This window comes from Lathyrus oleraceus, chromosome 7, assembly GCF_024323335.1.
Source record: "Lathyrus oleraceus cultivar Zhongwan6 chromosome 7, CAAS_Psat_ZW6_1.0, whole genome shotgun sequence".
Lineage (NCBI taxonomy): Eukaryota > Viridiplantae > Streptophyta > Magnoliopsida > Fabales > Fabaceae > Lathyrus > Lathyrus oleraceus.
In genome coordinates, this window is record NC_066585.1 from 254808188 (window position 1) to 254835647 (window position 27460).

General features: G+C 34.9%; 1 protein-coding gene across 1 annotated transcript; it reads left to right on the top strand.

The window, feature by feature from the left end:
* Positions 1-3429: 3429 nt before the first annotated feature.
* Positions 3430-12279, top strand: LOC127101247 (26S proteasome non-ATPase regulatory subunit 2 homolog A). The gene is made up of 25 exons (XM_051038607.1): positions 3430-3697; positions 3819-3919; positions 4055-4175; positions 4263-4322; positions 4651-4718; positions 4886-4928; positions 5060-5125; positions 5243-5281; positions 5371-5453; positions 6377-6491; positions 6636-6710; positions 6935-7093; positions 8393-8500; positions 8581-8685; positions 8788-8928; positions 9012-9116; positions 9204-9425; positions 9706-9819; positions 9910-10125; positions 11000-11059; positions 11143-11256; positions 11341-11426; positions 11567-11675; positions 11749-11927; positions 12005-12279. Exons 1-25 carry the CDS (start codon positions 3599-3601, stop codon positions 12075-12077), a joined length of 2661 nt encoding a protein of 886 aa, XP_050894564.1. The 5' UTR covers positions 3430-3598; the 3' UTR covers positions 12078-12279.
* Positions 12280-27460: the final 15181 nt, after the last annotated feature.

Here is a 27460-nt window from a genome sequence, read left to right on the forward strand (position 1 = left end):
TTGTGCAAGAAATAGTGGTTGAAGGCACGTGGATCTAGCTCAATTCTCAAGCTCCATCAACATGTTCATGCTTTCGATCTGCTCAATTCTGGACCAAATTCTTTAAACCAAACGTGGATTCTTGCTCAATGATACTCCATAATCATGATTATGCAAAGAAATTGATGAATTGTGTGAAGAAAATTGAAGTTTGAAGTGAGAGAAAAAATGGAGGGAAGCTTGAATTTCATATCTGAAATGTGTTGTTATGGCAAATGCAGTTATGATTAGACTTATATATGATGTGCTAATCATGCTGTTAATCAAATTAGGCTTTGGTTAATTGAGATTAGTGAAATGAGAGATGTTTTGCAAAAATGGCAAGTGTGAGGTAGCATGTACAATTCATACGTGAACAGTGCCATGCAAGGGTACAAATTCACTTAAAATCATGCAACAATCAAGATGGGATTGATATTTTGTTTGTAGCATCAACCAAATTTGAACTGTGAGATTTCCCTCCAAAATACACATGTATGAACAAGTGAGCCTATGAGTTTCTTTCATGCAAGGCAAGGCTTGATTTGAAAAGTATTGGTCATGACAAGCATTTTGCAAAAAGAGTGGACCAATTTGGAGTTTTGAATCAAAAGTATTGCCATGTTGAACTTCCATGTACACTTTGTAATCATTTGGCCATAACTTCTCAACCAATCATCAGATGATCATGAAATATGACTTTTTGAAAAGAAGAGAGAAATATCTTCAACTTTCATGTTCACCAAAAATCCATTTGAAGCTTCTTTGATGTTGAAAAGTCAAGTTGAATGTGGACCAAAAACTTGCCATTTTTGGAAACTTTAAATTACAGGTCACTTTCCATTTTTGGAAACTTTTGCCATGACTTCAAAATCTTCAAGATAGATGTTTAGAATGACAAATGGACCTCTTTTAAACATGATTGAGGTGTTGAAACTCATTTCCCCACCTCATAGCCCTCAGTTGACTGCATAGTTGACTTTTTGGTCCACAGATGACCTTGAAATGCCCTGATCAGCTTGAGCCTCTACACTTGAGGAAAATGCTAAAAAATGAAACCCTAGCTCATATAAACCCAATATGGAAATCATATGATCCTCATCCCATAAAAATACTTCATCTCCTTGAGAAACCATGGCTGGAAGAAAGTCATTGATTAGGGTTGACTAGAGGTCAAAACCCTAATCCAAAGAAACTTGAGAATGAACAATGAAACCCTTGGTGATGATAGAACCATGATGATGGTGATGTATCCTTGCAAACAAGATAATGCTCAACCTTTGAAACCCTGGTGAAAAGCAAACCCTCAAATGGTTGATCACCAATTCATAGCAACCCTCAGGCTTGAATCATGCACCTTCTCCATCTTCTGAAAAGACTTTGGAGGATGACCTTCTTATTTTCAGATGATATGCAAAAATGCAATGCCTAATGTCCTAAAACATGAAATGCAATATGTCAAACTAGTCCCAAGAAGAGGAGGGCAAATTTTGAGGTGTTACAACCGTGACGAGCATTGATAGGGTTGAGTTTCGTTACATGCATTCATGAATTGTAGAGTTACCCGGTTCGATAGAGGCGAACTTTGGGGCGACCCGATTCAGAGAGGGGACCGTGGCAGGATGACAATCAGTAACATAGCTCTGATCATCCAAAACTTGGTACTACATGCATATAGAGTTGACGAGTTAAACAGTAAATACAAATATGCATTGAGTATGAGTTATTTATTTATATGAGTTGGTGTGAAGGAGTAATTTGATTGTATGAGTTGATTTGGGTATCTTTTTGAGTTTATATTATCAAAGTTGTCCTGGTAGTTGATATGAGTTGATTTGGGTATCTTTTTGAGTTTATATTATCAAAGTCACTTATCTATCCTTCTTGTTTATGCACACTATCTATATATGAATGTATTCTCACCCCTGTTATTTTTGGTGTTTGTACTTTACCTCGGTGGGGCATATACTCAGGTAGATGCCCTTAGTAGCTGTTGACTTGGAGGATGACATGTTTGGCCTCTTCGTTATCTTTTTTGTTTTGAGTTATTAGTCGTGTTGATTTGATAATGTAACACTTTGGGGGAAACGTTTCTACTGTGTTTCGAGTTTGAGAGTATTTTGTTTTTAACCCTATTTGCTCCATTTGAGAAGTTTTGAGATACTTTTTAATTATGAGATATTTGAATTATTTAATGAGATTATTAAAGTTATTTTATTTTGTTGATTCCGTTGTGATGAATTTAATAAAAATGAGCATGTGATAATGAAGTGTGTGTGACACCCTATACTTGAGTATTTGAAATTACCAATAATTATATATATTTGTAAGTGGGGTTTTTGGGGTGTTATAGTTGGTACATGCCACTTCTTTCTCATCTCATTATTACAAATGTTTGTCTTCTATCCGAACTATTGTCAGACCTTGCTATTACAATACCAAACCCCAATTTTCCGCCCTCCATGCAGACCTATTGTAGCATATGAACAATAAACTCTTGTTTATTTATAAATAATGTACGAACATCTACCTCGACAACAACCGACCGAACACTCGGTTTAACATCATCATTCACTTCATCCAGTTTAACACCATACTTCACTTCGACCAATTTAATATCCACAATCACAATAGCTTTGAGAAACATATTCGGGTGCACCATATTTAATACCACCAATAACAGAAAAACAACTTTAAAACTAAAACTATCAGGACGATTCAGAGATGCATATCCGGAACACACCAAACTTCGTCTGAAGACACATATACGAATTCAACATTCATTTTTTTTAACTCAAACAACAATTAATGTAAGGAATATGGGATGAAATGAACGAACGTTACCTATAATTCCAACTTATTTTATTTCTTTTGATGTAATTAAATACAAGAATGATATTTTGGTGTTGAAAGGTTGATTGAGAATGAAAGACACTTTTTTAAAGGTTTTGAAAATGAAGTGTAGTTTGAGCATGAAGAAGAATATCATGCAAGGTGATGTTTTATCCAATTTCCCGCTTGATATTTCCAGATGTGCATATCCGGAAACTTCACCGAGTTGTTAATTAAATCGACTAAGTGAATAAAAACATCATAAATTAGTACATGATGTATTTCACGGATGCATATTCGAATACACCTAAATAATATACAAAGATGCATCTTCATACTATATTTTGTTTAAAATGGAGTGGATCTCAGAAAGATGAGGACTAACGTGATTTTGGATGCATCGAAAGATTCATCTCTGAATAAATGAAAAATATTTTTAAATTTTCAGTGTAGGGCGCATCCCTAGGGATAAAAAGAGCATTCCCCATTTTTTTAAAAATTAACCTAGGAGCCCAAAAACCCAAGCTATTGGGCCTTATTTATAAATAGTAGCCCATTGAAAAAATAACAAATCCTCGGCAACAAGAAACCTCCCTCTTCTAAATTCTCCAAGGTCCCACGTTTTTTCACTTTAGCAGTCACCACCAAAACTCAATTCGCGAGATTTTCACTTCTTCTATTTCGTAGTTCAATCCCCTTTTAATTTCACGTTAACTCCACTTTAGGGTTTCCCACTCCTCATTCTCCGATGGCTCCCGATGCTAATCGTGCCGGTACCGGCGCCAGCACAAGTGGAACCGCCAAAGACGAAGCAGCGGCAAAGAAGAAGATCGAGAGTGAAGATCTGGTAAGTCGAACAGCCTGGATTCGATTTTTGTTGTTGTTCCACTACTTATTTAACGGTTCGCGTGTCTATTAAGCTCGCTTGAGGTAAACAAATTCAATTGTTTTTGTGGTAATCCGTGCAGTCAGATGAGGATTTGGCTCTGAAGCAACAACTCGAGTTGTATGTTGAGAGGGTTCAGGATTCCGAGCCTGGATTGCAGAAGGTTGCACTTGAGAGCATGAGGTAAACCTAATTTTATAGTTGAGGGTTCACTTTAAGTGATTAAGTGAACGGATGTTGATTAGAGTGGGAATTGACTTATTTTTTTTTAAATTGTGTGTTTGTGTGTTGAAATTGGAATCTATGGTTGTATTGTAGACAAGAAATTCGTACTTCAACCAGCTCCATGACCTCAGTTCCCAAGCCACTGAAGTTTCTGCGCCCACATTATGGCACTCTTAAGACATATTATGAAACTATGGCGGAATCAGAGTTGAAGGTATTGCTATTTGTGTGTTTTAGGAATGACATTGGAGTAACAGTATGGTATTATGCTGCTTAACTGGTTTTTATTTCCTTATTGCAGAAGTACTTGGCAGACATATTGTCAGTTTTGGCCCTTACAATGTCTGCAGAAGGAGAACGAGTGAGTTTGCTGTATTTAGAAACTGAATAAATTTTTAGGCTATTGCCTTGATTGTGTTAAAGTTTGGGGGTGTACCTTCATAAAGACATTTTTAATACTCAAACCTGATTTTCCCATAGTCCGTTTTCCTACACATTCTCTCTTTTCCTTTCCAGTTGCATCACCCATATTATGTTTTTCTTTTTTTCCTTTCTATCTCCTTCTTCTTTAAACCTCAAAATCTAACACTCCACTGGGTTCTTCTGGTAGCCAATCTTTTTCTTTTGAAACCATTCCACAACAGTTTTCATCTAGCTGTTATATTGACCGTTTCCATTGAATCTGTCAGGAAAGTCTCAAATACAGATTACTAGGTTCAGAGGGCGATATTGGTTCATGGGGACATGAATATGTTAGGTGAGAATTATTTTATTCTTCTTTGTGTTGTGTCTGTGCTTTATACTGTTGAAGATGAACTGTTGTTATAAACAACTGATCACTAGTTAAATTTTGGTGACGGAGTTTTGACTGAAAAGAGTTGATTATATCGTGAATTTCAATCTTATGTTTTCTTTTGATGTCAGAAATTTGGCTGGAGAAATTGCACAAGAATATGCAAAACGACAGGTTAGGCATCTAGCTAATTTACATGCCCTCACTGCAGTATTTTCTGTACTTTTTTTTAGTAATGTTAACTATTGCAAATTTACTTAAGTGTTATGCTTATAGGTAATTGTTTTCTAACTTTGTATTGACAGAGTGAAGAGGCTCCAATTGATGATCTCATGGAACTTGTACAACAAATAGTTGCTTTTCACATGAAGGTATCATCTATAGCATTCATTTTACTAAATAATGTTTATATAGAATATTGACGCACCAAGATGTGTTACATGATGATTGCTAATAATTGTTTCTTGACAAATTTTAATTTTCTGCAGCATAATGCTGAACCAGAAGCTGTTGATCTTTTGATGGAGGTAATATGTCACATCCTTTTTTGGTCGTTCCAGACCTATTCAGATAGTGATCTGAATGACATTTTCATGTAATGAATGTTTATTGTTAGGTTGAAGACCTGGATATGTTGATCGAGCATGTTGACAAAGCAAATTTTAGAAGGACTTGCCTGTATCTCACAAGTTCAGCTAGGTAAGTCAGACCTCATGTTATATTTTAAGGGAATCAATTAACTTCAGAACAGTTGTGAAGAAAGAGAAAATAATAGTTTATCATAAAGGTTGAACTTTTGTGTCTTGTGGTTCAAAGATTTTTTGTTTCACAAACTCGAACACCCATTTCTTTGGTTTCCCTTATGTATGGCAATATCTATCTAATTCTATGTCAATATCTGTAATTTTGTTTGAATTTTCATAATTTAATTGTTAAGTGATGTCATTGGTTATCATCGCGGACACAACAAAGTGATAAAGTGATTTGGTGATACTTGGACCATTTATTATTGTTCTGGGTGTCTGTGAGTATACCAACTGTTGAAGTCATAGGGTTTTAGTGAGAGAAAGAATGGAGATTTCAAAATATGATTAAGGTTGTGATGATGATCTATTGGTGCTGAAATGTTAAGCACTAATCCCTATTGTAGGGATACAAGACTCCTAATCCTAGTTGAATAGAGAAGTTAATCAAGATGATAACCAGTAATAAAAACCTATTTCTATTCTATGAGATAATTCAAGACACTCTCAGATACAAATGGTACAATAAGGTATTTTCAGATATAATAACACTAAGGATTGGAAGGTATTTGTTCATGTAACAGAATATACTGAAATGGCGTGTTTCTGTAGCCATTCCCTTGGCTCTGAAGATAATTAATTCTGTATTGGAAAGCATTTAAAAAGTGTCTGTTTATATATTAATAAAGGTTTATTAGATGGAGTTTCGCATGCAACTGGGGAGGATAGTTTAAAGTTTTGTTTGATATATAGCCATTGGCTTGGCTCTGGATCTATTTTGAGTTGTAAGCGTCAATTTGCATGACAATGAGGTCTTGTCTGTTTCTTTTTTGGGTAAAATTACTGACAGATTAGCAATTTCTTTTTTGAATTTTACAGGTATCTTCCTGGACCAGATGATATGCTAGTTTTGGACATTGCATATTTAATCTATCTAAAATTTGAAGAATATCCAAATGCACTTCAAATCGCATTGTTCCTGGATAACCTGCAGGTGTGACACTGGAATTCTTTAATTATTGTGATTGATTTTCTCTTTATTGATTATCCATATACTGTAAACTGTAAAAAACCGATTTTTCTAAAATGCGTTCCTTAAAACTTGTGGTTTGAAACTAACTAGCTGCAGTGTTAACAGTATGTGAGGCAGGTGTTCACCTCTTGTGCTGATGTGCTGCGAAAGAAGCAGTTTTGTTATATACTTGCACGCCATGTAAGTCCTGGATTTTGTGTTAGTATTTGAACATTTTTTAGTCGTAGTTTCCTTGCCTGTCATAATATATGTAACTGTTGCATGTCAGTTTTTACTTGTAATTAATATGCTCAACTCTAGCTATATGTTGGCAATGGCAAAGCTAAAGGGTGTCAGAGAGACTTAAAATTCCACTCTAAATTATATTTGGGACTCATTTTTGACGGTTTTTGTGATGCATTCAGGGAATCACTTTTGAGCTTGACGAGGAAATGGTTAATGATGATGAAGACCGAGAAGTGTTGCAGGATATCATAAATAATTCTAAGTTAAGTGAAGGATATCTGACTCTTGCTCGTGATATTGAAGTCATGGAGCCCAAGTCCCCTGAAGATATATACAAGGTGTGTTTCTGATGTTAAATTTACTCTTACTGTAATGAACACTTGACTACATATGACTCCCTGTTCGTGTGAAGTTCTTACATCTAATGCTCTGAGATTTAAGTTTTTATTGATTAAAATATGGTTCAATTTGATCAAAGGAAACCAAGTGCTTGAGTTTAAGTATATTTAACGAGTTTCAGTTGAGGTTGAATTATAGGGAGTACCCGAGTTTGATCCTTGGCTAGAACAAGTATTGGCCAGAAGTTACTTACCTACAATGAAAGCTGGATTACTAGAGTTCTTTTTCCCCTGCAAACCCTAGGGTTAAGACAATTTAGTTTGGCAAAAGGATAGATAAGTGAACCATATTTTTTTATTTGGTATGCATGTATTAGTTTTGCGGACGGCATATGGCTGCATGTCATTTCTAAGAGTTTCTATTGAAAATTGCATGTGATTTGGGACCCAGTTGACTCTGATTTGTCATGTGTTTGTTGAATTTAGGACCTGTTTGCTTAAGTCAAAATGACTTTTTTTTTGGTTGAAAAACTATTTAGTTATTATAAGACATCCATAAATTAAAGTATAAGCATAGACAGACAGGCTTGCCACAGAACTGCTTTATTTTCATTTTTTATTTGGTTTGCCAGTTGCTACTAAATTGTTGTATTCATTACTTACATTTTTTCACAAAATGAACTTTTATTTATTAACCATAAATGAAATAATACTTTTTGATGCACTTGATTCTCTTATTAAAATTTGTTGCTTTGCTATAAGATAGCCTTGATTAATAAATGGAAGAGCTTATTCTTATGTTCTTGTCATAATTGATGCAAATACCATTATTTGAAATTTAAAGAATCAGGACTTTTTGTTTCTACTTTCTGTATTATTGTTTTTCTTTGTTCGGATTTTAAGTTTGGTTAATAAGGTTCCGGGCTCTAATTCTTTGTAGAGGCATGCATCCTCTCCTTACTAAAGCAGCCCTGCTTTTCCTAACACATTGCCTTTTATTGATTACAATTGTATATACTTAATTTACAAGGCCACATGAAGCTAGTGTAGAGGCTGGAATTTAATCTATGGTTGTGCTCATGTTCAATGGTATCAGAAAAACATTGTGTTTAGCTATGCTATTTTTATCTCTAGTGTGTCGCATTGTTTTACATGGTCATGGATAGAACATTATGACAAAATTTGATCCGTGTAGCCGACCCCACTTAGTGGGATAAGGCTTGGTTGTTGTTGTTGCAGTGTGTCACATTGTTGATTTGCTGTTATCCTCACATTTTATTCTTATTTGTTTTCTCCTAGGCACATTTGCTTGATGGTCGTGCAAGTGCTGGTGCGAGTGTTGACTCAGCTAGACAGAACCTTGCTGCTACTTTTGTTAATGCTTTTGTTAATGCTGGGTTTGGTCAGGTACAGTAAACCTTCTTTATATTTCAAGAAAATTTATGTTGCATATGTTGTGATTCGATATTTGTATTTATGTTGTGCAGGATAAGTTAATGACCGTTGCATCAGATTCTTCAAGTAGTGGTTCTTCTGGAAATTGGCTTTTCAAAAACAAGGAACATGGGAAGACTAGTGCTGCAGCAAGTCTGGTATGACTTTCTTACTGAATCATCATTATTCTTTTAATTTCTGATTTATGGATCTCATTAATATCATTTTCTATGCTTATATTGTCCCTTGTATTGTAACAGGGTATGATTTTACTCTGGGATGTTGACTCTGGACTTGCACAACTTGACAAATACTTCCACAGTAATGATAACCATGTCATCGCTGGTGCATTACTGGGAGTTGGAATTGTCAATTGTAGTATCAAGAATGACTGTGATCCTGTGAGCTCCTTTTATTTTTTCCTTTTCAGTATGATGTGCATATTTTAATTTTCTGTGTTTGACCTTATTTGATTCCTTTGTAGGCAATGGCACTCCTTGGTGATTATATAGATAAAGAAGATAGTTCGACCAGAATTGGTGCAATTATGGGATTAGGAATTGCATATGCAGGTTCCCAGAATGAGCAGGTGAGTAGTTTCTGTCAGTAATACTCCTTGTTGAGATGCGTGCTCCTTTTTATTTGCTAATATAATTCGACTGATTGCTTCTTTCAGCTACGATACAAGTTGGCACCTATTCTGAGTGATCCTAAAGCTTCACTTGATGTGATTGCTTTCACGGCAATTGCATTGGGCTTGATCTATGTGGGTTCTTGCAATGAGGAAGTTGCTCAAGCAATCATATTTACATTGATGGACCGGAGTGAGTCAGAGTTAGGAGAGCCCCTTACACGACTACTACCACTCGGCCTTGGTCTTCTTTATCTTGGGAAGCAGGTATTTCTCGATTGACAGTTTCAATTGCCTCTTTTGTTGTCCTTTTGTCTTTTTAGTTCATTTAAAAGGAACCCTGGTTCTACAAAACTCACCATGCAAGGTCCAAGTCAAAGTTGGACCTTTGTAGATGTGTTATAGATTGCCTTATCTACATTTGCAAAGCATTTGTAATCTTATTTCTTTAGTTTCTGAGAACGTTGAATAGTTGGGAGGGGTTTTTCTATTAGGTTGGGTCAAAGTCACTCATGTAATATTTACTCCATATTGTGCTCTGTAACAGGAAAATGTGGAGGCAACTGCTGAAGTTTCAAAGACTTTTAATGAAAAAATTAGGAAGTATTGTGACATGACACTACTGTCATGTGCCTATGCTGGAACTGGGAATGTTCTCAAGGTATACTCTTATAATATACTTAACCTTTTAATGAAAAGATTTCTGCTGCAGCCTTTAATGTTTATAATTGCCGGTGCTTATTTCATGCAGGTGCAAAATCTTTTGGGTCATTGTTCACAACATCTTGACAAAGGTGAAATGCACCAAGGTCCGGCAGTTCTTGGAATTGCTATGGTAGCAATGGCTGAAGAATTAGGTGTTGAGATGGCTATTCGATCGTTAGAACATCTTCTACAGTATGGAGAGCAGAATATTCGCCGAGCAGTTCCTCTGGCACTTGGTCTGTTGTGCATATCAAATCCAAAGGTAAAATAGATTTGCCTACCTACTATTTATCACCTTAGTATCATTATTTATCAGTGTTGAGCACATTATGACCATGTTCTGAAAAGATGACAGATGGTAAACAACTGTTGCAATCAATGTTTAAAAACTCAAGAGTTTACGCAGAATTGGTAGAGGATCGTAGCACGGATTGTAAGATCCTACTACTGGTGGAAAATATATTTTTGTATGTATAATTACATACACATTCTAAAAAATCATACTATATAATACAAAATAAGTTCACATTCATAACCATAAATTCACAAGTTCATGATAATTACCATAAATTCATAAAAAAAAACATAGAAAAAGAGGAAGAAGAAGAAGCTTGAATGTGAAAGAGAAAAGAGGAAGTGATTATGTTTAAATAATTTGTTAGTGAGAAAGAGGAAGCTTGAATGTTTACGATGAAGAAGTAATGGGAGAAAGAATTTATGTTGCAATAATTCAGTAACAGTTGGTTTATTCCATTCCAATGATATGATACTATGCATTTTTCTTGAAAAAGAGAAAGTTTGATGTGTCTTTACACATTCCTATTTTGTAAAAATTATAATAAATCAGCATTTAATATTAAATGACCCGACCCAGACCCGTTTTCACCTAACTAGGGTTTATTTATAGAAAAAAGCATCTTGAAAACTGAAATGCCGCCGCTGGAAAAGTGAAACGACTTGCTTCTTGAACTCGGATGAGGTTACCGAGTTTACTGCCGAGTCAGCAAGCCAACATGACTTTGAGACTTTAACTTGTGTGTTTTTGTCGCGACACTGCTAACTCTGGTTGCAATCTTAAGCAAGGTTTCATGTTTGTTTACTTTGCTGATTGCTAACTCTTTTATTGATTGTTACAGGTCAATGTTATGGATACCTTAAGCAGACTTAGCCATGATACTGATTCAGAAGTAGCAATGGTAAGATGGCAAAGCCTCTTAAATCATTGCTGTCTATGATATGATTCTTATTTTTTTTGAGAAATTTTTTTTGTATGCTACAGGCAGCTGTTATCTCCTTGGGTCTAATAGGCGCCGGAACAAACAATGCTCGAATTGCTGGCATGCTACGCAATCTTTCAAGCTATTACTACAAGGATACCAGCCTTCTATTTTGTGTATGTTTCATCTATAAGCTAGCTGTCCTTATTTTATAATTCTGGTTGTTTTAATGATCTCTGATTTTCTTTTCTGCCCTACAGGTGCGAATTGCCCAAGGTCTTGTACATTTGGGAAAGGGACTTCTTACACTTAATCCTTATCATTCTGACCGGGCTTTACTGTCACCGTAAGTTTTCCCATCTTCTGTTGTCTCTTACGTAAAACCTTTTTGTCATGTAGCAGCAACCTAATTTACGTCGTGACTTCAAATGACATGTTTCATTGTAATATTTGTATTTGACATTACTTGCCTTTCAATTTTTACAGGACAGCACTTGCCGGACTAATTACTATGTTGCATGCTTGCCTTGATATGAAAGCTATTGTGTTGGGAAAATATCACTATGTTCTCTACTTCCTCGTTTTGGCAATGCAGGTTTGTTTGAGTCTCATTTCCTCTATCTCTTCCCCCATTTGAAGCTGGTTTTAATTATATTCTGTTGCAACAGCCGAGGATGTTGTTGACTGTGGATGAGAGCTTAAAGCCTCTTTCAGTGCCTGTTCGGGTTGGTCAAGCAGTGGACGTTGTTGGACAGGCAGGTCGTCCTAAGACGATAACTGGATTTCAGACCCATTCCACCCCTGTTCTATTGGCTGCTGGGGATAGGGCAGAGCTAGCCACAGAAAAGTAATTCTTCTACTACCTTATAAAATTTTAGAGCAAGCTTTCTTGTCTTTTTCATACTAACAGTTGTTTTTCTGCAGATATATTCCCATATCGCCAATTCTTGAAGGGTTTGTAATATTGAAGGACAATCCAGATTATAGGGAAGAGTGAGGACCTTAATGATGTTTTTCTCATTTCTTTCGGTGTGTGAACAGTGCTTACCTATCTTACTTTTGAAATAGTTAAAGTGTAGTAGGAATTATTTTAAATTATTCTTTCTTTTTAATCTGTCAATTTATGAGCATTTTTCTAACGTGTATTTGATGATGCATTATTGCGGTGCCGGTTAATTCGAAAGATAGTTTATCAAGAATGCAGGCAATGTGATTAGATTTTATTTGTACTTTTAATTCTTTTCTCAATTTGTTTACTGTCGAAATTTTTAAGGATCTTGGTAAATATATAATTTAAGATGTAATATGACATGGTGCGATTGCCACTTTAAAAAATAAAAATGGATACATTTCGTCCAAATAATATAATTAATGGACTTGGATGAATAAAATATAACTAGAGAAAATAGGATATGCCCGGTATTCGATTTTACAAATAAATTAATAATATATTAATTTTTTTGTATATATAAAATATATTTTTTTATCTGTTGCTATTGTAAAGAAGAGATTTTAAGATGGAATTTGTGATGAATATTCTATACATATTCCCTCTATTCCATATTATAGCAAATTTTATTTTTTCTGATCTATATTATAATATGAGATGGAGGGAGTATGTTATCTTAAGTCAAAATGTTTATAGATGCATCTCTAAAATGTTGTAAAATATTTTCATGAAAATTTTATTTTTTTAGATTAATTAAATAATTAATGTATCTGATCTATATTATAATATGAGACGGATGAAGTATATTATCTTTAAGTTAAAATATTTATAGATGCATTTCTAAAATGTTTAAAAATATTCCATGCATTCATTTTTAAAAGGTCTATTTTAAATATTTATTGATTCGGTGATGCATCTCAATAATCTATTAAAACATTGTAAGTTAAATTAATTTTATGATTACTCAGATAAAAATGATAATTTATAAATGTTAAGGTATCTGTTATGTGATGAATATTAAACCATATAATCGATATGTAAAAAATGAGATTTATAAATCCAGATGGTCAAAATAAGTCCTAAGCCAATATACAATGAAGTCGAAATACACAATAAAGTCGAAATAAAATACAATTGATAATAAATTCAAAGTATAAGAATTATCAACTATAGTATATGCTAGACTAGAGCTCCTCGGGATCTTCGGCCGTCAGTCTCCGGTACATCAGTGTCTCTCGTGCCTTCGTCATAATGACATCTAGGACCTCTTTCACCTCAAAACCATAAGGAAAGATACATCTGTCAATGTATTCCTGCGCAATCTCCACAATATGATGACATCTATCATGAATATGATCTAACTATGCCTGCTCCTCCTCTAGTACCTTCTGATGAGCTGACCTCATTGGATTTCCTGGAACAACCTGCATCATATATGAACGCGACACTCTGAAGAATCAATTGATGTACCCGTCCACATCGCTCTCAGCTATGGTACTTAATGCCTCCTCCAGTATCAGATGACTAAGATAATAATCAAATATGACATCCATATCTTTATGTGTTATAACAGAAGGAATAAAGACAAAAGAGTGTCTAGGAATAGTGTGGATGTAGCCGAACTGTCGCATGACGCACTCAGGCAGATGAGGAAATGTCAGACGTGAACCGCAAGTCAACCATCCAGAGTATAACACTATGTTGTTAAATGGTTACGTCTCGCGGTGATCCACATAGTTGTTAACGTGCATATCCTTAGCTACAAAGTGATCAAGATACCCTCGAAACGACTCTATCTCCTGGTTCCCTATGAGCAGAGCAAATGTAGACGCACACGACATATCCTTAATATAGGTCGGTACACAGAACCAACCGAGATGCGTGGGACGTGCTAGAGGATCCAAGCCTGGAAATTGTTGGAACACACGAATCATCAGTAAGGGCGTTGTAAAAATGTAATGAAAATGATACACAAACACTAAAAAACAAAAAAATATTACCTTCAAAAGTGCGATGCTGCTTGTCACTTGCTTTATCTTCCACCTTCAACCCTTAGATAACTTATAATATAAGTACACTAAACAAATGATCCCTCAATTGTACTCATGAACCCCCTCAAAATCCTCGAAGTATCATAAATAGACGGCATCCACACAAGTGGCACTCTTGTCCACAAAAATCACAATGCCAACCAAATTTAACAGGTATGCTCTTATAGCATACACTCTATGAAGCCTATTAGGTTGTTTGTATTGTGATTGGCAATATTTTGTTAAAACAAGTAAAATAGCAAGATGTTGGACAAGATGTCTTGACATACTTGTACGATATCGTGGCGTGTTGTGTTTGTACATTCTTGAAAGATTTGTTTTTTTAGCATGAGATTAGTGAAGATTCTTTGAAGATTTGATTCACTTGTTTTGTGGTCCAAGAAGCATTTATTTTAGAAGCAAATGTCGGTTTAACCTTTGCCTTGTTTCCCAAGAAAGGATGACAAAACATCTAAGGAGACATCAGATTTGATTTGATTTGATTTCATTATGTAGAAGATTGTGCAACCGTCTAATTTAGATCTGCTGATTATTTAGCCCGAAGCCCATGCTATTTTGGGGCTATTTATAGGACGATTATAAACCTAAGAAAACAACTAAGTTGCGTATGTGATAGTCTCTGTTATGGTTTAGTTTTTTCATTGTTATTTGTGAGTCATTCTCGTATCACTTAGATGCTTGAATTTGATTGAGTTTTTGAGTTGTAATTGTGAATCACTCATGAGCTTTTAAGCAAGAGTGTATTATGTTTTATTGGAAATGTGTCTTCTGTTTATTATTGGAAGCTATTATCACTGTTGTTTGATCGAAGGGAAGTGAAAAAGGTCTCATATCTAGGAGTCTTAGATAGAAATTCCAAGGGTAGTGATTAGGTGAGAAGTTTGTACAACCAGAGGTTGTTTAGAACTTCAAACTAATACTATTATAGTGGATTTCCTTTCTGTCTTGGATGCCCCCAGATGTAGGTGACGTTGCAACGAACTAGGTTAACAATTGACTTGTGGTATTTACTTCCTACTATTTACTTTAACACTGTAATTGTTTGTGTTGTGACAATGTCCTGATCTTAGTGTCGTGACATCATATACGACATTTGTTATCTGTGTCCCAAAATTTCAATTTACATCAGAGCATGCACCTTGTTTTGTTTCGGGTGAGCTCCAGGGAAGATATTTTCTGTTACTATGGACAAGGAAAAAGGATTTGTTAACAACCCATCTATTCTAGATGACACCAACTATGATTACTAGAAGGTGCGTATGGTGACTTTTCTAAAATCTACGGATAACAAATTTGAAAATCACAGGATGAAAGATGACGAGTGCATTCATGATTTTCACATGAATATTCTTGACATTGCCGATTCATCTAGTGCCTTGGGAGAGAAGATGTCAAAGGATAAGCTGGTTAGAAAATTTCTCAGGTCGTTGCCTAAGAAGTTTGGCATAAAGGTCACAACTATTGAAGAAGCCCAAGACATTTGCAACATGAGAGTGGATGAGCTTATTGGGTCACTTCAAACTTTTGAATTGGCTATCAGTGATAGATCTGAAAAGAAGAACAAAATCATAACTTTTTTCTCCAACACCGAGGATGAAGAGGATCAATGTGACTTGGAGACCGATGAAGGAATTTATAATTCCACTATGCTTCTTGGGAGGCAATTAATAAGGGGTTGAAGAAAATGGATAGGAAGTCAAGACCTAATGTCAAGAAGATGCAATTTGACATCAATAAGAACCGTGATTCTCAGAGAAAAGCAAGAACAGAGGAAAAGCCCAATCAAGGAAAAGTTATTCAGTGTCATGGATGTGAGGGTTTTGGTCTCATTAGATCATAATGTCCCACATATCTCAAGAAACAAAAGAAGAGCTTATTTGTTTCTTGGTTTGATGATGATTCTGAAGGTGAAACTGATGATGAAACTGCTAAGCATGTTACAACCTTCACTGGTAAATATGAACCTGATGAAAACTTCTATGATAAGGATATCACTTATGAAGAATTAGCTGCTTCCTACAAAGAGCTTTATGTCAGAAGTGAAGAGGTGTGTAAGACATGAGAAGAGCGGAAGAGAAACTTTTATCTACTGTCATTGATCTTGAAAATGAGGTAACCCTATTGAATTCTAAACTTGATAACATTATGACCAAATTAGTAAAAATGTTGAATAATGGGTCTGATATGTTACATGAAATTCTTCAAGTTAGAAAAGGTGATGGAAACTTAAAAGGTATATGTTTTGATTACCAATATCTGAAAGGAAAAACCTTTATGACAAAATTTATTCCTCCAGAAAGGAAGTATGAGCCCATGATGTCCGATCAAATGTTACAACATCCTACCAGACATAAGTAAAATCAAACTAAAGTCAAGTTTTTGCCTTGGAAATGTCATTGCTGTGGTAAATATGGACATATAAAGCCTTTATGTTACAGACTATATGGTTATCCAAAACATACAACATATCCTATGGCTAATCATGTGATGATTAAAACTAGAAAGGAGTGGAAACCTAAGGTTGTTGATACTTGTCTTATAGCCCATACTTCTTTTAAAGCTTCATCTAGCGAAGACAGGTACTTTGACAATGGATGTTCTAGACATATGATAGGAGTCAAGAAGTATTTAGTGGACATTAAGTCTTATTCCACCAATTTTGTTACTTTTGGTGATGGAGGTAAATGTGAAATTAAAGGGATAGGAAATTTAGTGTGTATTGGACTTCCTAGACTTGATGATATTCTTCTTGTAAAAGGATTAACTGCTAATTTGATCAACATTATCCAGTTAGGTGATCAAGGTCTAAAAGTAAATTTTACCAAGTCAAAATATTTGGTTACCAATGAGAAAAATGAAGTTCTGATGAGGGGAGTTAGGCCTAAAGACAACTGCTATTTATGGGTACCACAAGAAACTACTTCTTCTTCCACATGTTTAATGTCTAGGGAAGATGAAGTCAAGTTGTGGCACCAGAAGCTTGGACATATGAATCTCAAAGGTATGAAGAAAATTATGTCTGAAGAAGCTATTAGAGGTCTACCAAAACTCAAAATTGAGGAGGGTAAAGTCTGTGGTGAGTGTCAAATTGGGAAGCAAACCAAGATGTCACACCCGAAGTTGCAACATCAGACTACTTCCAAAGTTTTATAACTTCTTCATATGGACTTAATGGGGGCTTATGCAAGTTGAAAGTCTTGGTGGAAATAGGTATGTGTATGTGGTTGTCGATGATTTTTCAAGGTTGACTTAGGTGAATTTATCAAAGAAAAACCAGTCACTTTTGGGGTATTCAAAGACCTTTGGAAGTGACCATGTCAAGGAGTCTGAATTTTGTTCTTCTGAAGTTATTGGTCACGAGTTCTCATCTCCCATCACTCCTCAACAAAATGGAGTTGTATAACGCAAGACCAAAACATTACAAGAATCAGCTAGAGTCATGCTTCACGCAAAAAATCTTCCTTATAATTTTAGGGCTAAAGCAATGAACACTGCTTGCTATATCCACAATCATGTTACTCTGAGAGCTGGTACATCATCCACTCTCTATAAATTATGGAAAGGAGGAAACATATTGTTAAATATTTTCATGTGTTTGAGAGTAAATGCTACATTCTGGTTGATCGTGAACAAAGGATAAAGATGGATTCCAAAAGTGATGAAGGGATATTTCTTGGTTACTATACAAACAACATAACTTACACAATATTTAACTCCAGAACCAAGGTCATGATGGAATCCATCAATGTTGTGGTTGATATTCAATTATTGCGAAAGGGACTGATCTCAATGAAGATGTTGGAACATCATCTCAACAAACTAATGCTTCAGAAAATATGGAAGACATTGAGTCCAACATTGAGCCAACAATGAATGAATTAGATAACCCTCAAGCCAACAAAGTTCCCTCTATCAGAATTCAAAAAGATCATCCAAAGGAACATATTATTGGAAATCTTAATGAAGGGATCACCACTAGATCCAAAGATGTGATGTCCAATGCTTGTTTTGTCTCAAAGTTTGAACCTAAAAATGTGAAGGAGGCCTTGAATGATGAATTATGGATTAATGCTATGAAATAAGAACTAGGGTAGTTCAAAAGGAATGAAGTGTGAGACCTATTTCCTAGGTCTGAAGGGATGAACGTTATTGGCACAAAATGGATTTACAAGAACAAATCTGATGAAAATGGAATTGTGACCAGAAACAAGGCTAGGCTTATTGATCAAGGCTACACTCAAATTGAAGGGGTTGATTTTGATGAGACCTTTGTATAGCGGTGTATTCGTGACCATTGAGCTACGGATAACTCAACCTCAAAAAAATCAGAGTCGCCACCGCGCTTTTATTGTTTCCAAAGGAAAAGGGAAAAGTATGAACAAAACCCAAAGATAAGAAGTTTTCAAATCAAAACTATAAAAATGTAAGAGATTACAAGTAAGGGGGTTGGTTATATAGAGGGAAGGTATGAGCACCCAAAGTACCCTAGGTACTCCTAGGGAGCCCTTTTTATATGCAAGTATTTTGGTTGAAAAAATGTTTGCTAAAATATAGATTGGGGGGATGAGAAAAGAGTTCATTTATTATACTTTTGTGTTTGACAAGACCTTCGGTCTTATGCCTACGTACTAACATAAAAATGAGGGATCAAAACCCCGTAGTTTGTGGTAAAAATTTCAAAGAAATTGGTGGATTAATTTTAACAAAAGTTTAAAAGAAAAGGACACAAAATGGCCAAAGACTTAAATGAAGTTGTTAGTTCTTTTTGTCTTTTTGAAAGTTAAGTCAATATGATTAAGTTTATTTACAAGGTTGATTAAGAAAATGTTTTGAAAATCAATGGCATAAGGCAAAAAGTTTCTACTCATTAAAACAAGTCTAAGTTGAGAACACAAACGAAGACGGTTTTTAAAATGAGGGAGAGATTTTAAAATTTAAGAAGGAAAGAAGGAGATGAAGAGACTATCCTAGACAGAAATTTAAAAGTTTAGAGTTGAAAAGATCTGACCAATGAGATGCAATCCACAAGACAAGAATGTCAGATAAAAACCCATTTCCTTTGGCATCAATAAGCATAGGCAACATGTGATCAATAAGTATGAAGATAAAAGGCATCAAATAAAGATAGACAAAATCCAAGCAAGCATTCCAAAAGCGAGCAGTCTTCAGTGTCTTCAAATGTATCAGATGAAATATTCCTCGTGGCAAACTCATAGAAACAATCATCAGATAAAAACAATAACATCAAGATAACAATTTAAGCATAGTGACAGAGTAACATATAAACTAAGGGAAATCTCAAGGCTTTCCTCAGATGAATGGCATTGGCCAAGATAACTCAGTCTCAAATAATGGCATTGGCCAAGTCCTTCAAAGCATGGGGATGTTGCCTACTCTAAGTCCAAAAGTTCAGATCAAGTCAAAGGAAGAGGGCTAACAGACCATCAACACATTTTTTAGGGTTTTTATTGTTATTAGGTATTTTAAGGTCCTAAGACCAGAACCATAACAAAATCACAAGCACACAATATATACAATTACAAAGATATGACTCAAGTGAGCAAAATGAAGATGATTGAAACATAAACATCTTGCATGAAATGTAAGTGGCAATGAATGATAAAGGTACTAAAATTTAAATTGAATTAAGTAAATAACATTAAAGATAAAACAATGATAAAGAAATGTTAGTGGAGGATTCAATTGTTTAAGTCATTCTTTGGAGAACACCCAACCATCCATTCCCAAGTATGAAGACATGAACCAAGACATCATCTATGAGAAGAGCTCCAACTTGGATAAATTAACAAGTATGCCACTAGCTCTCATAAATGGAAAAAAAGGTCAAGTCTTCACACAATGCCATTAAGAATGGGAGACTTACAATCTCACTTACAAGAATGCTATGCCTTTGGGTCAAAATTTAGCTCTATGTTAAGCAATTGTAATTGGACTTTTGTAGAAGTCACAACTATCTAATGCCGGGCAATAAATATATTGATGTTAATGCATGCTAGAGACATGGTACAAAGAACCAAGCTCCAAAAGCATACGACACACAAAAATAAAATGGGGTGAACCTATCTCAGTCAAGCTAATGTTGATTCATCTGACACAAGGTGATTGATGAATCAACTAGCATTTGATTTATAGAGAAATCATTGGTCATAGAAGGGTTGAGGAAGAAGAGGGATGAAGATGAAGAGGGAAAGAGAAATAGAAACCCAAATTGATCAAGGGAGGAATTTCATCTGATCAATATTATCCATTCATCTTAAGGGATGAAGTGTACAGTTCATCAACCCTCTAAATCCAATAGTATTAATCAAATGGAAGTTCAAATCAACCATGATCAAAGCCAAATAGAAGATGAAACAACACAAGATCAACCAAATGGCTCAACAATATTTTTAAACATTTAAACAATTAAAAATCAATTTAAAATGGAATAAAAAGCATTTTAAAAAGGGAAAAACCTCAAATCCCTTCATATCACCAAATAAATGTCCAATGGATTTATCCTAGGTCAAACAAGATCAAATGACTTTAGACAAAAAATTGAGAATTTTGGAAAGTCAGAAGTATTTAAAAATATTTAAAAACAAGTCAAAAAACATTTAATTCACAAAAAATATCAAACTTAATCCAAACAATGATTTTGATTCAAAATATGGAAAAGGAAAATATTTACAGATTTTTGGTGAAAGTCCCATATTTTTTCGATTAAAAATGAATTTATTATGAATTAAACAAAATAAGGCTATTTAAAAATAAAACCAGAAATTAAAATAAATGAGAAAAAACAAGGGGCATCAGATCTCCCTCGTTAATTGAGGTGACAGATCTGATGGCCACGTGCGTGGTGTCCACCATGCACTCAACTCAAACGCGTTGCAAACGTGGTAATTCAAACCAATGGCCAAGATTAGAACACAAGGCAAGGATCAGATGACCTGAGAAGTTCCAGCGCAGCACCGGAGCCCTAACTCCGGTCATCTTCTCCGATGGACCTCACCGGACTGGTCCACCTCCAAAGTTCACCAAAATTGGAGATTCCATATACCAATTTAAAGAGAAAATGACAGAGAACACGAATTTGACCTTTTTTTTCCCTTCCAATTCTCACTATATAGAGAGATATGTGTAATTGAAAAATGAGGTGGATGAACTGAGTTTCTTTGATTTGACCTAAAAGCAACTCAATCTTGTTGCCTACATTGGTATCAGCCAACCAAAAATCAAGTAAAATGATGGAGAGTTGAGGGAGAATCGAAGAAGGAAAGTTTCTAAAAATCACCTTCTGTTTGCACTAATGAAGCTCGATCTCTCTTCCAATTTACTTTGCCTTGCTTCTACCAACTTGCAGGAGATGATTTGGATGCAAAAAAAGCTTTAACCCTTGGAGTTTCAATCCCAAAACAGAAGGAGAATTAAAACTTGATTTCAAGAGAAATCCTGAAGGTGCTATCAATGGAGGGTGGGAGAGATTGCAAATCAAATCTTGGGCCAAGGGTCCTTAATTCTGAGCAAAATGACTTGTATTTATAGGTTTAAAGATTCATTTCCATACACTTCCAAAAATATATCAAAAATAGTAACTCTTGTGCATGGTTGCATAGCCATGCAACAAGGTCCAAAGAATGATTGAGATGAGTCCAAAATCGTGCACAAGTGATGCTGAAATCAATACATGAGGCCATGCACTGTTGGTTGAAAATTGATCACAAATGTTTCCAAATAGGGCCATGCATTACACCCATGCGCAAGTCCCTAAAAAATAATCCAAATGTCATGATCTTGGACTCTTTGGAAATCTAGCATGAAGGGGAATAACTTTTATGTTGAAATTTTGTCCATTTGGAACTTGGATCATGATGAATTTTGATGTGGAAGTTGGAGGAATCAAACATAGTTGAAAATTTTCTAAGTTAAAAGTCAAATGACCACTTTTTCCACCTTGGATAACTTTTGCTATGAGATTCAAATGACTTTGGTTCTTTCTTAAAAGTTATAGATATTTAAATACTATTAAATTTGGTCATAAATTTTACCCCATTTGAATATTTCATGAGGGAGTTATGTATTTTAGAAGTTGAGGAAAATTGTTTGTTCAATGATGATGGTCCAAAATGACCTATAATATTTCCTCTTAGTACACGCCCTTGAAAGTGAAACTTGAACTTTATCAAAGAAGAAAAGTTGGAGAAGACATCTTGAAATTAATCATGAAACTTGGATGGTATTAATATCATAAATATTGAGCAAGTTATGGTTCTTGGAAGTTGACCTTCTATCTATGGCACATACAAAATGACCTATAATCTTTCACCATAAAAATGATTTTCCAAGCAAAATTAACTCTTGATGCCAACACAAAAGTTGTTTGGAATGTCATAAAGAGTAACTTTCATCTTGGAATAATTTTAATATGAAAAAAAATGTAGGATATAGGGTCTAGGGAACCCTAGATTTGACTAGTTGACTTTCTCTGGTCAACCTCTTTGAACAAACTTGCAAACTTAAAGTTCCTTTGCTCTTTGGGGCTCATGGAGAATCACATAGGCTTAAGATAAAGTAAAATGAAGTATCCCTTGAAATTTTTTACCAATTGTTAAAGAAACTTGCCGAGGAAGACACACAAGATACCTAGATGAATTAAGGCTTCCAAGGCAAACAAGCTTCAAACTCTTGACGAATTCTTGATCAAAATGACAATTAAAGAGCATGGGGACCCATATATGATGCTTAGAACCATTGTGAACCTTTGATAACTTGACTCCCTTGCATTGAGGGTCTCAAACCCTAGATGTGAGCTTGATAAGGCACAGGTGGATGCACACACCATACTAGGCATATTTTTTATGTTTTTGTTAGTAAACAAAGAAAGTAAAGTATGATACAATCAAATATGCTTGGTGATCTCTCCCAATGCAAACTCAATGAATGAGGGATGAGGATAATACCAAGGTGTGATCCCAAAGCCAATGCAAATGATGAGATGATATGAGGGATCTTAGGGTCAAAATTAGGGTGTTACAACTGCCCCTATTTAAGGAAATTCTAGCTAAGGATATGAAAGTTAAAATCTTCATATCAACTCGGTAGAATGGACTTAAATAACAACATCAAGAAACAAATTTTGGTCCCTAAGAGACCTCATGATGCATATGATATGAATGCAAAAATAATCTTTGTGGGGAATATATTGCCACAAAGGAAAAGAATTCAGAGATATCGAAAGTTCACAGGAGCACAATGCATTCCATAAGGAAAACTCATTGGAGAGACAGAGACTCTAGGGATAAAAGTTATGCGTAGGCCAGGCTACGACTTAAGAACTGCTGGAGACAAGAGGGGATTTCCATGAAAATAAATCAATGGAAAGACTCGGACGGGGGAAAAAAGAATCTGCATGTATTGGGATAACACAAATACAGCAAAATGCATCCGCATGGGGAGAGAGTAGACCGATTTTTTTTTGAAATAACCATAATTTTCAAAATAAATTCCAAATTAACCATTTTTTCAATTTTCCCCCAAAATAACAACCTTTTAAAACAGATGCGCCAGATGAACTGGGACATCCATTTTCCATCATGAAGAGGCACCAATGCCTCTGGCGCCTGCATTGGAAGCCTCATGAAGAGACGCCAATGCCTATGGCGCCTGCATTTTGGCTCATGAAGAGGTGCCAATGAGCCTCTTATCGCATGCATTTTCTATCTCCTTTGTATAAATACTTCGCCTTGTATGCAATATTTTTCACACAAATCTTACCCTACAACCATATTTCTTTCATTTAACTTCACTCTCCTTCAAATTTTTGAGTTTTAATCATGTCTGAATACATTCATAAGCGGAATATTGATTTAATATTTTCCGCCGTTGCATCTCCGATAAAGATTCGACGTTGGAATATAGATTTATTTAAACTTCTTAATCAGACGTTGAACATTTGGTTAAATGGAGAAACTGGGGATGGTGAAAGGATTAGAAGAATCCAATGGCTTGTGTCCACGTTCAACCAAAATGGAGAAGTGCGTGAATGGATGAATATTAAGACTGACCAAGACGTTCATAGGATGATGCATTACATGTTCAAAACTGTTTTGATGGTTGTAATCGCTTAATTATTGTATTGTAGTTGTTTTAATTGCTTGCGTTGACGTTTATGTAATGATATTTCCTTACAAACTTATAATATGAAATAAATTTAGTTTTTCATATATTGCAACAAACGTACATGCGAATTTATCTGGTTGTGCTCGTTCCAACACTAGGATAGTTAGTACGATTGTGACCTGTCTAATGACATGAACTACATAATCTAACCATTTTGTTCGCCGTATCCATTTCGGTTCGAATGCGGGTGTGTCGACCAAATTGAGGGAGAGTCATCCGGTCAAGCTAGGGGGCAAGGTATAAATTTAAAATATCTTAAATAATACTATGCGAGTATAATATTGTCCAAAGAATCAACCGAGTACGAAAAAATAATTAAAGCTCGGTATTATATTATGATTTTATTTGGTAATTTTTTATTTCCAGAAAGTACAGATAATTCAGTAAATATTATGTATTTACCGTTGTTACGCAACATTAATAAGGTAAACATATATAGTTAGGGTTCAGCTGTGTTGGTCCATCTATATAGTGCAATGTGTAAAAATGCCAAAAAAAATACGTGTACGTTTTATTCATGTGCGTATTTGCTACAAGCATGAGGTTGGTCAAGAATGTCGTCACTCGCCCCGGTAAACGAGAATCCATTCATGTTCCCATTTGCAACAAAGTAAGTTTAACACTTTATCATTTAATTAATTATACTTTATATTACAATTAACTGTAAATGATATTTTTCATTTTTTTATCTAGGTGGTCAGTAAGGGGGATGAACTACAATAAGTGTCTGAAACACGATATAATAGTCTATCGCAATCTATTGGACCAGATGATGTAATACTCCTACACAACTCTATTTTAATTTAAAAATATTTATCAAATTATTTATCATCTAATCGTGCGTATTGTTGTACAGTTTATCTGGAGGCCATATCTGGGTCTTGATCAGGTTAACCATGACGATGCTTCAGTTTGGACAACAAAGACACCAATTATCCGGTTCATTATTGTGGAAATGCACCAGAGTGACCGGGTAAGACTGCAGTCCGACATGCAACAACAAATTCCAGAACCTCCGACGTGTTTGAAGATTTGGCATAAAAAAAGAGTTGATGCCCAATGGGATTATTCTGACCAGAGAGACTTTGCAAAAGAGATGTGTCGTCAATGGAGGAATCGACGACAACACATCTTAAACGAACCAGTCATCCATGGTGCAAGATCCAGGGACGGAGCCAGAAATTTTGAATTGTGGGAGCAATATATTAATATATAAGTTTGTTTTTATTTATTTTTAAATCATAAATATATATTATATTTTTTTAATAAAATTTATCTCAAAAAAAATATTTAATAATTTTTTTAATTTTTTAATTTTGTAATTTTCTAATATTTATTATCAAGAAAAATATTTTTTTATGCATTTTTTATGAGATCATAATATTAATATAAAATCTTATAAATCAATTTTTTTAAGGTTTAGAGAAAAACTATTTTGATATTATAAAAAAAATTCAAATATATTTAATCTGACACATTTTGATTTAATTATTAAAAATAAAAAAACTCACATTAACTTTTGGACAATATTTATATATTTTATTATTTTTACCTAATTTTTAATAATATCTTTATAATAATATTATTATTTTAATTAATTTAATATATATAATTTTGGTTAAATATATTGTTTTGATAAATTATATATATATATAGTATTAAAGTTTGTTTTTACAAAAATTTAGTGGGGGCACATGCCCCCATATTGATATACCTCCCTGTCCCTGGCAAGACCAACTCAATAATATATGGCATGGTTTAGGTCGGTGACAACACAACAATTTGTGTCTGAGCCGCGATATTTGATTGATCCATGCCAACTAGTTTCGTCATTGTACACCCAACAACAAATCCCCGTCCAACACCAATGTCAAACCACCCAAACCCAACAAACAACCTCACACCATCAACCTACCACATACACCCAACAATCAAACAACCAACTTCGCAACCCATTCATGTCATCCACCCAACAACCAAACACCCAACGTTGCAATCCATTCATGTCACCCACCCAACCACAAAACCAAGAATCAAACCCTATCCACCAACAACCATACGCTTCAACCACAACTGTCTATAGCCCAGATGATTCATATGAGTCACTTCATCGTAGCCCCCCACCAATGACCACTCAAACATCCCATCATCAAAACACACAAACATTGTTTAACTATAGTACACCCCAAGAACCATTGCTTCGTTTCGAAAACGATTCAATGTCCAAATTCGGGCAACTATACCGTCCACAACCCACCCAATCCCATCAATCTAACTACGATGACATGATCACCAAACTCCATTATGGAAGCGCCGTTGGCCAGAACCCTCAGGATATTGGGAACAAATGATGACACATCTATCAAATACCATTGGAACTTCCGTCGGACCTTCACACTAGCCATCATTCGATCAGGTCAACACACAAAGGTCCTAAACACCTCAGGAAAATCGTGAGAGACCTCGAAGACAAACTAACACATCTGGATGTGGAACAGGGGGACGTTTCGATAGGGTCGGTCATTACATTTTTGTCAATCCCATGTAACATTTATTATATTATGAATAATTTTTTTTTACATTATTTTTTACCATTTGATAAAAAAAAATAAAATAAAAAATAATAATACCAATACAAGGGTGTATGCGCCAGATGAATTGACGCATACACCAGATGCAATAAGCATGTGCCAGAGGCATTGACGCCTCTTCATGAGACATCCAATGCATGCGCCACTCAAGCTGGATGCGCCAGTTCATCTGACGCATCTGTTTTGAAAGGTGGTTATTTTGGATTTCTTTTTAAAAATAATTATTTTAGATTTTTTTTTAAAAATTATGATTATTTAAAAAAAATCAAAAAAAATAGCAGAACCCCAAAGTCAATTTCTAACCTAATACAAATAATAAATCAAATATATAAAAAATGAACAACTAAAAACTTAAACAGGGGCGGCGGATTTCAAACAGAGAGCCTAATTTCTCATTTTTTTTCAAAAATTAAAATGTAGCCATTTAGATTATCAGACGTGGCACTATAAAGGACTAAAAGAAAAAAAAATTAGCTCTCTCTCGTGATAAACAGTGGCGCTGTTGTGATTGTTTAGCCGATTTCAAAGCAGCTCGAGTATATTGCCTTCCTCTTCCTCCGTTTCAGCTCACGATTCCATTTTCGAGTTGTTTCTCTTTCTTTTTGTT